Source organism: Alosa alosa, chromosome 2 (assembly GCF_017589495.1).
Source record: "Alosa alosa isolate M-15738 ecotype Scorff River chromosome 2, AALO_Geno_1.1, whole genome shotgun sequence".
Lineage (NCBI taxonomy): Eukaryota > Metazoa > Chordata > Actinopteri > Clupeiformes > Clupeidae > Alosa > Alosa alosa.
In genome coordinates, this window is record NC_063190.1 from 14519094 (window position 1) to 14537019 (window position 17926).

Below are 17926 nucleotides of genomic sequence, written 5' to 3' on the forward strand. Positions count from 1 at the left end.
ACGTAAGCGGATGTCTGCGGATTACATAAGGCTGTTTGCACAGCGAGGAGTGAGTGAGGAGAGACGCAGCCGGGAGAGGAGAGGAGAGGAGGGGGGAGGAGCGGGGAGAATGAACGGACGGAAAGGGGGAGGAGGAAAGGCGCCCGGGAACGAGTAGGGCCGCACTGCACTGGTCCGCACACAAACCATTGTTATAGTTGGACTGAGAGGAAGTTCTAGAAGCATGACTGTGTGTCCGCACGTGACGTGACTCACATGCAGCGACATAAACATGAGCACAGTCACTCCCAAAAAACAATAAAACACATTAGCGTACTAACTTACTGACTCACGCACATATACAGAACACTCACACACACACACACACACACACACACACACACTGACACACACTGACACACATACACTCACACTCACACACACATACACACACAGAGAAGAATACTATTCAAATGTGTAACACATCTTAACTTCCAATAGTGTTTTTCCTTGTTGCAGTGCTATACTTAATAGTCTCTCTGTATTAAAATTTAACAGTTAGTCCGTAGTGAAACTCAGATCACATATTAGATGCTCCTGATGCTTTAATGAGCTCGTAGTCCCCCTGACTTTTTGGCAACAGCACAGGCCGCCGTAAAAGCTGCCTCCTCATAAACAATTAATACAGAAAAAAGTGAAACAGCAACACAGCACTCTCTGCCCATGAATCAGGGAGTCTTCAAAACGGCCTGTACGTGGGTTCGGTTGTTTGTGTTTTCTTTCGCTGTTTCTCTTACAACTAATACCGCTGAAGAGCATTTTTCTTCAGAGATCTATCTGGCTGCTAGAGAGCTCCTCTGTTGGAGCGAGATTGGAGAAGAGAGGAGGTGAAAGGAGAGGAGCAGGGAGAGAGGCAGGAGGAGGAGGGGGAGAAAGGAGAGGAGAGGAGGTGAAGACATGGTGGACAGAATCAAAGATGAGAGAGCACAGTGGAAGGAAACACAGGCAAGAAGCCCATTGAGGAGAGGAGGTCAGCAGAGGAGAGGAGGAGAGGAAGAGAGGAGGAGAGGAAGAGAGGAGGAGAGGAGGTCAGCGGAGGAGAGGAGGTCAGCGGAGGAGAGGAGGAGAGGAAGAGAGGAGAGGAAGAGAGGAGGAGAGGAGTGCAACTGAAAGGAGGAGAGGAAACTGAGATGAAGAGATAGGGCATAGTAGAGAGGAGGAGAGCAGACAGCTGACAGGAGTGCAGAGCTGATGAGATAAGACGCTCAGAAAAGAAGACAAAAACATTAGAAAAGATATAAGGTGGGGACAAGTTACGAGCACAAAGATGAAAGGGGACAGGTGGAGAGGAGAAGTGATAGAGGATGTGGAGTGTGGAAGAGAAGAGGAGAGAAGGACGGGATGAAGGTCTTAAAGGTTTTTTCAGGGCATATCATCCCTAAGGGAATCCATCTCTCTCTCATTAGTAAGTACATGCACTCTGCTATGGCCTTCTCTCAGCTCCAGGCAACTGCACACAGAGAGATGGTGAGACAGAGACAGAGAGAGAGAGAGAGAGAGAGAGAGAGAGAGAGAGAGAGAGAGAGAGAGAGAGAGAGAGAAAGAGAGAGAGAGGAGGAAGAGGCTATGGGAGAAAGAAAGGATAGACAGATAAACAAAGAAAGAGTGATACAGATAGACAAAAATAACTAAGTCTGTCTAAATAACTGACACTGAGTATGGAATAGACAAATAGAGAGAAAGAGAGAGACCATGATGGATAGTAAGATGAGTCTATGAGAAAGAGAGAGACCATGATGGATAGCAAGATGAGTCTATGAGAAAGAGAGAGACCATGATGGATAGCAAGAGTGATGTGGACAGACACAAAGACAAATGTTGCCCAATCATTTTCTCACAAACACTTGAGCAATACATCACTGCTTTGGCCATGCCAATAAAACAAATTTGGTTGAACGGAACTAAATGGAGTTGGGATCAGAGCAAAGTAAATGTCGCAGCATGAAACCAAATAAAACAGCACAGACAACTCATCTCTCCTCCTGCTCCCTTTAATCCCTTCTCATTCTCTCGCTCATTTCCGGCCCAATCGTTCGCGTCTCCTCCATCACTGCCTGCTGCAGCAGCCTCCTCCTCCTCCTCCTCCTCCTCCTCCTCTTCAGCGCAGAGGAATGGAGGGAGGGTTCAGCCAGGACGGCTGCAACTGCCTCAGAGGCAGCCAGGGCTCCAGAACAAGAGCGAGTGAGCGAGCGACCGAGCAGCCACACGCTACGTATTGCGTGTGCGGCACTTTCCCCAAACTTCTCCCTGCAGAGTCTCTCTCATCGAACAGGGAGATCGACCGCGCAGCTAATGGCCTGTGATTGGATTAGCATGCATGTGATCCCTCAACCACGTCCAGCTCTAATTAGAGAAGAAACCTATCTTTCTCTCTCTTACACTCGTTCTTTCTTTCCTTCTTTGTTATTCGTTCTCTCCTCTGTGCCCCCTGACATCTACTTGGCCATCTCCTCATCTGTCCATCCATCCACAGCATCATTCTAGTCCGTCTTCTCTCTACCCACAGCACTGCCTCCAGGTACACCAACATGCCATGCAGTGTAAATGTCTCTCCCTTTAAGCCTCCTAATTATCCGTGCGACAAGTGCATTCATGTCAAAAGATACCGTTTTTTTTCTCGATGCCAGAAATGTTGCTAATGCTTTTGTAAACGCTTAATTTTGAATGAATGCATTTCTCAAAAAAATAGAAGTAAATATCTTGTCAATGTCAAAGTAATGGTTGATTGAAACGTATTCCTAAACTTATTTCTAAAACTCGTTGACTTATATAAAAAATTCCACTTCTGTCACCACCACTGATCAAGTTTTGGAGACGTTTTCATCCAGCCTGTGTGCGGCGGGCGTGAGGCGAGCGAGGTCCTTACCTGCCGTGAAGAGGAACACGGCGACCGTGCGGTAGTGCTTCCTGTGCGTGCCCTTGCACAGAGAGATGAGGGCGATGAGGAAGGCCACCAGAGTGACGGCTGCACCGGCCAGCAGCAGCACCAGTGTGGCAATCTGCCAGTCTGGGGAAAGAGGGGGGAGACATGAAGAGAAAGTCGGTTAGATGTGATCAGGTGTGGTCAGAAAGGGCATCGGGTCATCTGAAGGTCTTGAGATGCAGAGTGAAACGCTGGCATCCTTAGAGATAAACTTCCAAAATGACACCAATATTTCTCCTTTTAGATTTTGGTTTTAAGACGTTCTTCTTATTATTATAACTTCTCAATTCAGTTTCAGTTCAAGTTTCTGTCATACGGAGACTGCATGGGAAATTGTGTATAAAAGTTAAGCTTCTTAGTATTGTACGCAAAATAAAATGTCAACACGACTAAATGACAGTGTTTCTCATGGGTTCTGCTATATTTTCCTCTCAATGGGAGCCCAGAGTTACATAACAGTTTGTTTGTGGTGTGAGTGTGTGTCTGTATTCATAAGACACTGAGTGGTTATGGGAGAGCTCAGGGGAAGATCAGTCTGTTTAATGGAACCAGACAGGTAGGACTCCACTTGGGCATGTTTCACTAGGCCATCTGTCTGTCTTCATGGGTGGGAGACACACAGCACTACGTCCCCTTGACCTGAGAACAGCCTCCATACAAACACACACATACACACAGACACAAACACACACACGCATATACACATGCACACAGACACTATATCCCATTGGCCTTAGAACGAGGGTAGAACAAGGGTAGAAATATATTCTGTAATGTGGCTTAACTCCCCCCAAAAACACAGACACTGCCTTAAACACACGCACATACACATGCACACGCACGCACACGCACACACACACACACACACACACACACACACATATATATATGCTCAAACCCCTCATGAAGGGGGTTCTGGGAGAGGCCAAAGCATTTCAGGAATGCTGTGCTGCATATTGTCCAGATGTTTAATGTCTGTGGAACTCAATATTTTACTTAACCTTTTCTTTTGAATACATCAGGCTCCTGGACAGTAATTTAAGACCATAATCCTTCTCTGAGAACACACATATTTGAAATGCCCGAACAATACTCCATAAAGCCTTAAGAAGACTGGACTGCTTTGGACGTGACTTGCCATGTGACCATGTCCTGTGCCTGCTTTGAGAGGTTGCCAAGTGGGGAGCTAAAATGACGCTGGCTGCCTCTTGGACAATAATTGCGGAATGGAATCCGGCAAAAAGTTACCACCCCTCCGCCAAAGCTATTTCCTCACAAATATGCCAAGCCACTAGAAAATGTCCTTCTCTCCCTCTCTCTTTTACTCTCTCTCTCTCTCTCTCTTAAACACCATGCTCCCTCACTTTCTCCCTCTCTTTTATTGTTCTTTCAAGGTTATGTTTGTGTAGAGTGTGTGAGAACCCAGAGGAAGGGCTCGGAATTTAAATCATGCATGCAAAGAAAACAGTGGACTCAATGGCTGACTTTTTCAATAGGCGAGAGAGAGGGCTCTGTCTGTTGGTGAGTGTTTAGACTCACTGTGCTTCTCTGCAGAGAGTTTAGCTCAGCATCAGCGGAGACGCACTGCAAATCAACACAAGCTCAGTTTTCTCCTCAGGGATGGACGGGCCACTGCATGATGGTCCACTGCTTTTACTGTGGATACGTGTGTAAGGTGGACTTGGGCCATGGATAAGAGGAATAGGAGAGACCACTGAGCAAGAGAATAAAAAAGAGAGAGGGAGAGAGAGAAGGTAGGAGGGAAGAGGGAGGGAAGGAGAGAGAAAAAAGGAGAGGAGGGAGGGAAGGAGACAGAAGAAAGGAGAGATGGGAGAAAAGGAGAGAGACAAAGAGAGAAGAGCATCTCTGACCGAAACCATTCCACCTGCTGTTTCCGCCACGTATTACCTGCAGAGTGAGCACCTGATGAGAGTGAACTAATTCTGACAATTCTGAGTATACCACAACCAACACACACACACACACACACACACACACACACACACACACACACACACACACACACTTCTCTCTCTCTCTAGCTCTCTCTCTTTCTCTTCCTCTCTCTCTTCCACTCTTTCTCACAGAAACACTATTATGCCTCCCATCCATCAGAGGCACCTCAGGACCTCAATCGAGCTGTGCTCAGCGCTCCAGGGTGGAAGAACACCACGTCTCCCTCAGTGCTCTGTCAATCTGCTGTCTATTACCCCCTCTGAGTATATGTATGTGTGTATGTGTGTGTGTGTGTGTGTGTGTGTGTGTGTGTGTGTGTGTGTGTGTGTGTGTGTGTGTGTGTGTGTGTGTGTGTGTGTGTGTGTGTGTATGTGTGAGATAGAGAGAGAAAGTGCATGTGTGTCCGTGTGTGTGTGTGTCCTCCAAGCCTTTACCAGCTGTGATTATCTCTGACACTCTCCCAGAGTGGAGGGGTCGTACAGTATGTGCTTTGAGACAAGGGAGCGATGAGGAGGAAAAATAACAAATGGAAAGGAGAGAGAGGGAGAGAAAGAGAAAGAGAGAGAGAGAACAAAAAAGAGGGAGAGAGAGAGGGAGAAAGAGAAAGAGGGCGAGAGTAAGTGTTGTCACATACATAAATAAACTGGCTGGAATTAAAGGTTCTCAGTCCAATGCTGTTCACCCTCCTAGAGCTGAGCTGACAAAGACAGAGCTCTTTGCCAACTCTTCCTCCTCTCCTCTCTTCTCCTCTGCTTTCCTTTCCTGACTTTCCCCTAGTTCTCCTCACTCTTTGTCTCTTTTTTCCTCTTTCTGTCATTCCAAAGCAGTTCTCTTCCCGCCTGACTTGGCCCAGAGAAGGAGAAAGAAGGCCCGCTCTTGGGTTAATTAACTGTGGCTGCATGGCTCTGCTCTGTCCCTCCCTCCTCTTCTCTTTTCTCTCTGGGTCTCACTCCTCTTTTTGTGTTATCCCCCCATTCCTTCTTGCTGTGGGCTCCTTTTGTCCTTCAGGGTGTCAAACCCCCAACCCTTTTCCTAAACAGACAAACACACACACACACACACACACACACACACACACACACACACATACACACACACACACACATCCCTTTATCCCTGACCCCTTTAAATCCACACTGCACTCCAACACCCTGACAGATCAACAGTTTTTAATGAGATGAGACCAGGCCTCCGTTTGGAGGCAGCAGATTCCCCCAAGGCAGACCACCCCACACATTCCACTGCGGAGCAGAATGACTCCATCACATCCGCTCATCATAACGCCATGATGACTGTCGCGTGTAACCGTCTGTGTGTGTGTGTGTGTGTGTGTGTGTGTGTGTGTGTGTGTGTGTGTGTTCTTTCCTGAGTGTGTCTGTGTGTCCCCAAGGAATGCTGCTGATCAATGGTGACGATAATTCACCCAGCCAATTACTCTAGACTAGAGAGTTTATCGACAATAAACAAGTCCACCAAAACAGGATTTGCCCAGGCGAGGGATATTTCCATCCACACACAAACACAGCAACTTCTCGGCTGCTTACGGGGATAAAGCGGTTGATAATGTTGTTGCTGTTTTGTTTCCTTCCTCGTTGTTTTTGTTTTGGATGTTGTTTTCAGACAAGTAATGACCACAGCCCCCTAATAAAATCGGCCAAGAGGTTTGTTTTCTCTGTTTTTGCCAAAGTGCTTTGGGCGCCGACCACTAAATCCTGTGCACCACAAGCATTTAGAGAACTGCAATTTAGAGATATGTAATACACATCTAACCATCTGTGGTATCTCTCCATAACATTATGAGCAAAATCAATGTTTCAAAAACTGTCCTAAACCTGCCGTCTCAAATAAAAAAATTAAAAAAATTCTAGTCTAGACAAGAGTATAGATTAAACGTGTTCTCACTGGAAGCTCCCTTCCTGGCATAACTCTGATCTAGCCCTGCTCCATTCAGACCTGCCTGAAATCAGTGCAATTAAAATGCTGTGCAATGGCTAACTCAGATGTGTCCAGCTAAGTCCAGTCAAGTGTGCGTAGTGGAGAAAGTTGGGAAGAGAGCCTAGCAGATGGTCCTCCAGGGCTGGTTTGAGAACCATTGCTTTATAGAACCATTTCAACATGAAAAATCCTTTTGTTGGCAAAATGGCTCTTTGGGGCGGAGGAGACTTCTTTACAGCTGAATAGCTTTTATTAGAGGGATTCTAGGTATCTATAAGGTTTTTTATTCTTGGGTGACAAGCCAAGCAATGGCTTTAACCCTCCCCCTTCAAACCTTCAAGGGTAGAGCATCCCGTGAGAAGGCAACACTTGGAATCAAAGTGTCTGAGAGCAGCTGGTGCTCTCCGAAGGTATAACCCAGTATGTGATCTGCTCCAGCATGCTGTAAGTGGGTCAACATTCATTTTTAGACTCCAAAAGAACAGGGGTGAATTTTAAACGCTTTCAAAAATTAAGGATGAGAGTAGTGGACACTAACGCATGCTATCCAAAGATGCACCAAGGACCTAGAGGTGAAAGCACTGACGTTTAGTATTTCATTTGGTCAAGTTGTACAGAGGTCAACATTCCTTTCGGACAAGCATGCAGTATAAAGTTTACATATTTGTGCATCATTAAATGTGCTTTCACCTGACTCCAAAACAGCCCTAAATGGTTCAACATAGATTGCTGTGATGAAGTGCTTTTTGGCTACTAACTTTAAAGCAACTCTCAGCGTACAAAGACACCAAGGTTTCTCAATGCCTCCACTGATCAACATAGAAATGTTGTTTTTCTCTGGCTTTCTTAGGAAACCATGAAGAATGCCTCTTAAAGATCATCATATAAAGTTCCTGTGTCTGAATTGGTAGAACAACCACAGGAAGATGCTGCCATCATCAACATCTTTAGTTTGATTTGCGGAGAACACACATAGGCTGCTAATAACAACATACTCCATATCTATACTGCACTTGGCTTTGAGTAAAAGCGTCTGCTACATGAATAAATGTACATCATGGAAGTGGACACAGTTATACAGCTCTACCACAGCATTAAGGCCTTTGATCACAGGCCGAGACAGCCTCACACAGATTCCAAAGTTATAGATGTTAAGCAGTGAAATTCTACACAGGGTATCACCTAGAAAAGCCAGAAGAATGCCTGCAGAGAATAGGGGAGGGTGTAGGACCTTGGGGACATGTGCGGGGGGTGTCCCAGATCTCTTCCCTGAAAATGAAGCTCTGTCTGGGGCAGGGCCTCTTAACCATGCCCCCTGGGCCGAGTGTTGATGGTACAGTAGGCCAGGCTCTGTGGGAGCCTATTCACTTATGCATGCGAACAATAGCTTCAACACGCATCACCTATCAGACATGCACATACACATGGAAAGACAGATAGTCAGACACACATGTGCGTGCACAAACACAAACACACACACACACACACAGAGACAGACACACACACACACACAAACAGGCATCCATGCACATAGTCTAGACAGACAGACAAACCCTCACACACAAATTGTTAAACACACGTAGACACATTGGCTCTTGCTCTTTGAAAAACAGAGAGAGAGAGGGAGAGAGAGAGAAGAGAGAAGCTGTGTAGTAATTTTGATCCACCAGGGATGCAGGCTCATTACCATCTCCAGTTCTGGTAGAGCTTTTGGGAGATCACTATCTCACTCCATTGTGTGCCAAGGGACAATAGCTGCAGCCTTCATAAGGCACTGAGCTATTTCCAAAGAGATGAGAGCCAAGACTGCTACACTAGATTACATGGAGAAAATGAATATCTGTTTTCCACTGATGTGATTGATGTGTTAATATTGAAGCACTGAAAACAACACAGTTCAGACGTTGTTATGCTGTCTTAACATACAGACATACTCACAGAGAGAGAGAGAGAGAGAGAGAGAGAGAGAGACTGATTCCAGGCCTAGCAAGGCCCCGCATAACAGAATTCACAGAAAATTGAGTGCGAGAGGAGACAACACAAAAAAAGCTAAACAAAGCGCGCAGTGCCATCCCCGGCAGCGACTCATGACAATGGGGGAAACACACCCACTTTCGCAAACAATGAGCGCGGGGTCAAGCGAGCCCCCAGAAACCTCATCACGTCAGGGCGATGAATCGCTCATCAATTTTGCGTGCAAGTGAGAAAAGAAAACTTCGCATAGCACTGGATCAACAAACCCAAGCGGCTCTATCCTCTGAGGACAGAGAGCAGGAATTGCAGAAGGAGAGCTGTGGAGGACGCGAGGTCTCTCTCCCCTGGAGCTAATCTCTGCGCATACGAGCATATGCCCCCGATGCTCGCGTTAAAACAAAAGGCGTGGAATTCGTGCAGCAGCCTACGTCCAAGTTCTGACCAGCGAAAACATCGGCCACCCCGTAAAAAAAACAAACCATACTGTATACACATTGGTGGGCAGAGAAGAGTGAGGCAGTCCGTTCACAATACACCATTGTTTGATCTCATCTGTGATCCTACATAGAAAATCACCGTAAATTCCACGCATGTCTCTCGCTATAATCCAACGGCAAAAGGCATTGTTGGAATACAGTGACACGTGCTCTCTATTGGTACCCTTAAGACAATAGTACATGAAATTATCACACTGCAGTCAAGCAAACTATTTTGCCGGGCGATAACCTAGCTGATCGGTGAAATTTGACAAATTCACGTGCCACAAGTAAACAGAGACAGAAGTGGACGTTCTTAACAACAAGAGATGGAATTAGTGTCGGTGAAGATATGGCAGGTATGGTTGAATACACTCTTTACGAATATTTCATTCTCTGACATTGTTTATAAAATTGGCCAAGACATAACTGCCCTGTTGGCTGATTTGGTACCATAAATCCGGGGTCTCTTTCATGTCTCTGCGCACAATTAAAAGTTGACTTTTAAAAATAATAAGGATAGTTAAAATACGACACGAGATGCAAACGTATGATTATATTATAATTACCAAGGACACTTACCGGACTTAAGAGTGGAAGTACAGTCCCAGCTCGTCGCAGTTTCACTGCAAGCCTCCCATAGCGACAGAGAGTAGCGATCCGCTGTAACCCAAGCTGGGCTCAAAAGTGCTACGATATCTAAACACAGTGCGAGGAACACACAAAGTAAAGCGATCAGCTTAAACGGTCGAAACACGTACACTTCATTCACCGACATGTTTTCATAATAGGTTGGCTTGGATTCTGTCCGCAAAAAGTGTGCAATTGAAGAAAACGTAGCGGCGGACCGTCTGATGGTACCCTCTCGTGTGAAAGTTCGGAGTAGACTACGGAGTTCATCGACGGGGACCTACGCTACTGTAGACCACTGAACTCCACAGCAGTGAATGTGCGCACTACGCCTTGAGCCGTCAGTGCGCCACCCTCCGGTTGATAGACATGGGAAAAGGAGCTTGGGATCTCATATCCAAACTGATCAGCACACCACACACTATTGGAGGTCCGCATATTGTAGTATATATTGAGGTAGGCTAGTATGAGTGAGCAAATATATCATTTATATCTAGAATAAAATAGTGAATATTAACCTTGACATTGCAAAATACACATGCTTCGGTATGCCTGGGGACTTCACTGAACAATGAACAATATACAAGCATAGGCTACTCATGTGCTGCTCTATTACTTCACTTCTATCCTGGTCAATGTGGATTTTACTGTAGGCTACATGAAGCCTCAAAATGTAACAGGTCCACAGCCTGCTTGGCCTATTTGAGAGAAACATCCACCTGAAAAGGGCTGTTGTCTCTTTACTGCAAGGTTAGTGTGGTAGTGGTTGGAGAGAGGGGGAGTCAGGGGGAGAAGAAAAACACTTCCCTGGAGAACCTTTATTCCGCTCCTCTCCTTCTTCCACACAGGTAAAAATAAAACACCTCATACCTCATATACACTAGACACTCCAGTGTATGCAAAAAGATAAATAACCTGACTGTACAGCACTCCACCTCAAACAGACCTTTTTTCCTGCTTCCTGTTTTATTTATTTCTTTGTTTCATTGTTTCTTTCTTTCTTTCTTTCTTTCATTCTTTCTTTTTTTACTTCACCCGTACATCAGAAGCAGTAGTCTGTGTGTCATTCCTGCCTAAAGCAAAAGCTCTATTCAAAAGCTTCCCCCCCCCCCTGCTCCAGAAGCCATTCACTGCTCTGCAAAACTGCACACAAAGCAACTGATGTGTGTTATTGTATCCTGCGGATGGTGTTGAGGTCTTTTGAGGGGACAAAATAAAAGTCAAACCAAACGTATGTCTTTGATGTCTTCAAATAGTTTATAAATGGAGCTGTATTCTAAGGACATAGATACAAAGTTCCTTCCATTGATCCAAAGACTTTTGTGTATGGCAAGTAATTTTCTTATGTATTTATGCATGGAAAATACTTCTCTGTTATAAAATGTTTACCCATAAATGTGGTTCTTTGGAAACAGGTGGTGCAGCAGGTGTTCCTGTATGGCCATTGTCCTCTCTTACCTAGCGACAGCTAGAATCACACTATTCGGTGATGGAGGCAACACACACACAGACACACTACACACACAGAGAGAGAGAGAGACACACACACAAACACACACACACACACACACACACACACACAGAGACACACACACACTCACACACACACACAGACTTGTTCTAAAGCTGCACCTGGTTCGGCCACATGGGGCCAGGTCTGCCAGCCGTGCTGGTGAATCATGCCCTCATGTGAGCGAGGCGACACATGGCGCTCTGGATATACTTACGACTTCCTTTCAAGAGCTCGCGCCTCTGCTGCTCTCCTGCTGTCGGGGACTCCGCTGCTAAGATTGCCTGTGATTAGTGTGAATGCAGTGAAATGATTTATTGCCTTGCAGGGGATCAGCGTTGCTCGTGCCGCCGGTGAAACTGTGATTCATGTGTCAGAGCATGGCTGCATCATAAAATAGAATGTTTGCCTCAGTATCTGCGCTCAACATCAAATATTAAGCTGTCCTCAACTATATGTTTCAAATTTACAGCTAGAGTGACAACACAATCCAGGGAATATTATTGAAGGAATGATAGAAATGATCTGTGTTTAAATGCTGTGACATAGGCATTGTGCTATATGATGTAATTGTATCTTCATTACTACAATTAACCAGACTTTGTCTATTGTAAAGAGACAATGTTCATTGTTTTTAGAAATAATGAAAACTGTTTTTGAATATGTCAGAATGTACCTAGACTGTTGCCAATGTTATTCCATCCCTTTTCGCCATACAAAGAACAGCCAGTTTTTGACAGTATCACTATTCATGACTATGCTATTTTAAGGCAGTAGATGGGTAGACAGGAAGTGCCTTGTTATACCTGAGTGGCAGAGAGAGAGAGAGAGAGAGAGAGAGAGAGAGAGGGATATTTAGGTTGTGTCCTATATTTGCACAATGCTATACTGAGACAGGGGAGGGCGTAAATAACTGCTCTCAATAACTGATGGTAGGAAGCTAATGGAAAAGGTTCTGCTTGAAACGCACCTCCTTAGGTTCAAGAAGAAGACTGATGTTCAGTGAACATTTTCGTATTATTATTATTGAATCTCCAAACTGATGAGTTACTGCATATCACAAAAAGGCTTTTAAAGTAGGGATACTATCAAAAAGGCCCCTTCATTGTAGATGTAATAGATGCATTGCAATGAAGTGACAGATCTATTTATTCTCATTTGCAAGTCTACCGTGACTGAGTCTAGTCATTAGCGAAATTCTCCATAGACCGTAAGTGTTCTCCTTATATGACTACTGAAGGCATCTAACATCACCTGTGACCTGTGTCATTCATGTGTAAAATATGTTAAATGATAAAACTGTGGTAATGCTCTGGTAATTTTAAAGCTACACATGTATCTGCAAAACATATTTTAGTTTGGCAAATGTTTCCTGTGCTAAAAATCTTAAGGCACTGTCTTCTTATACACCCTTACAAAGCTGTGACTGCATGGTTCAGACTGTGCATTCACTTCCTGGAAATTTGCAACAACAGGAAGGACATATGCAAATAACTTTTAGTAACTTAATTGTGCAAAGTGACAAGTGCATTGCAGTACAACTTAATTTAAAACATTTCAAAGTGGATATACAGGGAAATAAATGATATGTCTTTGAAGCAGACAAGCCAATATCCCTGAAAGTGGGTGTATAAAACTGCCTGTGCAGAACAACAAAAAACAGCCTTGTGTATGACAGTGGAGCAGAACAGTTTTGCCCAAAGAGGATTATCATGACGCTCAACTTATTCATTCTTAACCATGTGTGTGCAATGACAGTTCAACTGAAATATTATCCCACCATAAAGGAACTACTCTTGTGGTAGGCGTCAAAATGACAAAAGCATCAGGTTTCTAAGGGGAGAGAATGTTGCCTGTAGTAGAGGTAGATGTGGTGGGGCTGATGAGTCCGCATTCCTGCTTGCATAGCACCAGACACCCATAGGAGTCTGAGCCCATGGCAGGGTGTCAGGATAAACAGGAATATGATGCTGGTGAACAAGTGCTTTGGCAAGAGTTTCAAGGCACTCCACGCTGTCAGGTAAGCCCTAGAAAAAGCCCGAACATGGTCGATTTTATTTCTCCATGGCCGGAGCTTTTCCAATCTGAGAGTGGATTAGAGAACAAAAGTGTGATGCCACAGGATTCGGATCATTCAGACTGTCTGTGACCGAGCCAAGTATGGAGGATCTTTGGGAGGGAGTGAAAGGAGAGGGATTCATCACAAGACAATCTAGCTGGAGTTCTGGAGAAGAAAGAGCCCAGTATCTCAGTGAAGGGTCTTTTGATACAGGGCCATGCTGCGCCCTTGCCCCACATAATGATCTCAGGCTCACCGTAAATCACTTCATATTTTGGTCTATTGCTGAGTGCTCAAAATGAATGGAACAAGTACAGGAACCGTCTTGCTGTAGGTGCAACTGTGCAGTGAAATGTTTTCAACACACTCCACTGCAAGGTACAGCAGATATTTGCCAAACCCACTCCCACTGCAACAAAACTTCTTAATAATTGCATTATTTGTTACTAGAGACAATTATTAAATGTTATCTGGAGTGAAAATATATTTCACGTAACACTGTAGGCTTTTTAAAGCATGTCAAAGGGCATGAAGGATATTATATTTTGATTATTGCCAGAGATGGCAAAAGTACTCACTTCCCGTACTTGAGTAGAAGTACAAATACTTGTGTTAAAAAATACTCTGGTAAAAGTAGAAGTACTGATTTAACTTCTTTACTCAAGTAAAAGTAACAAAGTACAGGCTTGGAAATTTACTTGAAGTATAAAAGTAAAAGTAGTCTTGTGAATGACAACCATTTTTGATGCAACGCTACCTGGACCACACAAATGTTACCAGAGTGCAAGAGTCTCTCTTTTTAAATCTTCCCATAACCTGTTGGGCCACGTCTACCCCCAACATTGCCCTGCCTACTTCAGAGGGCAGTGTGTTCTTTTGGCCTACCATCAAATGCTAGACATCTTTAGAAAGCTAAGATCCTGTAGTTTCTTAGGAAGCACTGGCACAGAGTTACAGAGCCTAGAATATTGTTTTTTCTTTCTGCCGGATAACAAGCATCTCTGAATTAACCACATTTCAGCCCTCTAGGTCACTTGATATGATTGTAGAAACACAACTGAGCCCTAGCACCAGGTCTTGTGAAGCTGTGTGCAAAAGTATCAATGTAGAATGAAAAATGAGTTCTTTAGATCACTATTTGACAAGGTATGCTCATGCGTTTTGTAATGCCCTATGGAAACTCCCCATAGGACTTTTGGTTACCCAAAATGCATACTGACAATAAAATTATGCATTTCTGAGGTTTCTTGTAGAATATTTGGATTGTAGCTTCTGTCATGTTCCAATTTTTTTGTTGGCTTCCATACCTGTCAACATTTAGCTTTCCAAAAACGGGAGATTTTTTTCGGGGGCGGGGTGTCAGTGTTTATACCGGATCTGTGTTTGCATATTTAATACGTTTCATACACGTGTTTCAACACTGCATTTCGGTCGTTGCTTTTACCTTACCATTACCTTACGCATGCCAGTTATGTATCCACCAGCTGCCTGCCTGCAGCCTACTTCCAAAACTCCAAAGCTGCTTGCTGTCAGATTTGGTTCCGAGGGCACAAGTTCAGTGTATCAACAACACTCAATAACAGGTTATGTGATGTGTTAATCAATTAACTCAGTTAATCAGTTAATCAGTTAAACAATTTCACAACAGCTAGTTCTGGAGTAGGCCATTCAACTAGCCCGCTTGCTTGATTACAACGAGACTCAGGCTGCGCAGGGCACCCGCTTCCTTATTTGGGTTTTGGGTTGCCAAGTTTTAGCCTATGACAAAACGGTTGAAATTGAAACTAAGTGATCGTGTTTGTGTAGGGTCTATTTCATACACAATCTGGCAACCTGAATGGATCAATGATTTTAAAATGAAGTTTGATGGCCATGCAAATTACAGGAGTTTTCCGGGAGAAGTAACAAAACGGGAGGGTGCTGGGAGATGACCTTGAAATACGGGAGAAACCCGGGAAAAACGGGAGTGTTGACAGGTATGGGCTTCATGGGTGTGTATAAGATGGACTATATGCCTACATATGCACAACTAATTTTGGATAAAACAACATGGATATTTATATGAATATGATGGTGGAGGTTATTGTCCAATGTTTATAACAATACAAGTGGCATTAAGTGGTTCATAGAGTGTTGATTAGTGTACATATTGTTATTATGGATAATTCAGTGTGATTTCTAAATGTTAACAGTTGTAATTGGTGAACAAACTCTTTTGAGAGGTGGATAAACTCTAATAAGAGATGGATAAACTATTTCTGAATTTTCAGAGGTGGAAACTGCGTTTACTTGCGTTTAGCCTCCACTACATCCTGTTAAAGACCCAATGCTGCATCTACTTATTGCTAGGATATAGGCTCTGCAGCAGAAGTTATGGAAGCATCAAAGGCGAGGAGAGGAGGGGGGCATTTTTGACTAAATTTAATTGAGACATAGGCTACTACTACGTGATAACGTTAACGTTACTGCCATAAAGCTGTAATGATTTGCCGCGAATAAATGCCGCCCAAATCTGTCAATTCATCTTGTAGTGGTGCGTCAAGTGCAATGTAGGCTATATTCCCATCCGCTATTGATGACGGGAAAAATAATAACGGTAGGCTAACTCCACTGAAATTACTTGAAACTAAAGTTACGAGCCAGCTTTCTAAAATGTAGGGAGTAGAAAGTAACGATATTTGTGTTAAAATGTAAGGAGTAAAAAGTAAAAAGTCGCCTAAAAAATAAATAGTAAAGTAAAGTACAAATATCTGAAAAATCTACTTGAGTACAGTAACAAAGTATTTGTACTTCGTTACTTCCCATCTCTGATTATTGCATTGACCACTGTAGTGTGTGTTACACAGTAGATTTGTAATTGTGCACAAATATTTAGTGATACAATGCAATGGAATTGCAAGGGAACACTAGCAGTCCATAAAAATATGGAATATTTTCTGCCATCTGTTCATTGAGAGGTTTTGCAGCATCAAGACTAGTTTCCCACATGTCATATGGTGTTGGTGAATCTCTGTTATGAAAGGCAAATTTGGCAGAAAACAGGCATTAGAAGAGGACTTAATTTCAACTTCAAAAAGGATCAACTTTCCCAGGAGTCTTTTCTCCTTCTCTGTTCTGCTGTGCAGAGATACTCTCATTCCTTCAACTCAAAGATTAGACATGTCTGCTTTAGAAGCAGCATTGATGTGTGGGTCCGCATGTGTGTGTGTGCTGGTGTGTGTAAGTGTAAATGTATGTATGTGTGTATGTGTCTTGGTAATGATATTTACTGGTATCCTGAAGGAGACGTCAACTTGATTTTTCTTTCATGTAGTAAAAGAAGAAATTCACGCCACAAATCCCTTAACCAATCATATCGCCGTAAAGCTTATGATGTGACGTTTATGAGGACGTTTTGATAAACAAAATCGGATGAAGTATGGCGGAGATATTAGATTGAACGTCATGGGTACTGGGGTACCAAGATTAGAATGGGCCAACTGCAAAGGGTTAAAATGTTTCAGTGATATGGTCCATCTACTGATGGGCGGGGAAGCATCATCATAACCATACCATCATATGTATGCACAACTACTGTCATATGCAGGTTGTTCCATTTTATAATAACCTTTGTCACATCAAATATACATAACATATTCCTAATTTATAGCAGTGACACCATCTTACTTTCTCCATGTCACCATGAAACAGGCAGGATGTAAAGCTGGCTGAAGCATGTATGGTGTTGGACAGTGACTGGTGATGCAGACATCTCCTCCTCCTCCTCCACTGAAGCCTCATCTCTTCTGGATGATTCTGTCTGTCACTCACTCTCCCTCATCCTGCACACTACAGCTCTCCGCCATTCCAGTCCGAGATAGTGCCCTGTGTATAGGATGACTTCACAGGCGATAAAAATGTAAGGTGGTGCTCATCCCTGAATTTAGGGCCTGGACCATGCTACTTATAGTAGGCCTATATGTGTCATGATGGCACACATAATTGTAATGTCCACGCCCGTGTCCATTCTAAATTTAACTGACCAGGCCCTCCTCTGGTTGTGAAACGAGCTACGTTTTCATAGTGAATCATCCCCTCCACAGAGGCGAGGAGGAATGTCTCATCAGTGACACTCTCACACTTGTGACTCACTGCCCTGCTTTGACTCACTTGTGACTCACTGCCCTGCTTTCATATGGCATTGCATATTCTGCACTGTGAGCACCTACTGACAGACAACATTCAGGGTCACAGCTACATATCTTTGAGCGTGTAGACGTGTGTGTGTCCCTGTGCTGTGTGCACTCCCGGTGCTCATATGCATATGTTTGAATGCCTGTGTGCATATTATTGTGTGTGTATATGTGTGTGTGTGTGTGTGTGTGTGTGTGCGTGTCCTCATAAATATTTGTGTTTTTGTGTATCCGTATGAGTGTGTGTGTGTG

At 43.9% G+C, this 17926-nt stretch overlaps 1 protein-coding gene across 1 annotated transcript in view; it reads right to left on the reverse strand.

The window, feature by feature from the left end:
- Positions 1-10230, reverse strand: part of LOC125291423 (transmembrane protein 47-like) — a 19050-nt gene extending 8820 nt beyond the window's left edge. The window contains exons 1-2 of the mRNA XM_048238171.1: positions 9886-10230; positions 2906-3046 (exon numbers count right to left, since the gene is read on the reverse strand). Of these exons, the coding sequence (XP_048094128.1) occupies positions 2906-3046; positions 9886-10081 (337 nt within the window). The 5' untranslated portion in view covers positions 10082-10230. The remainder of the gene's footprint in view (positions 1-2905; positions 3047-9885) is intronic.
- Between the last annotated feature and the right edge of the window lie 7696 nt (positions 10231-17926).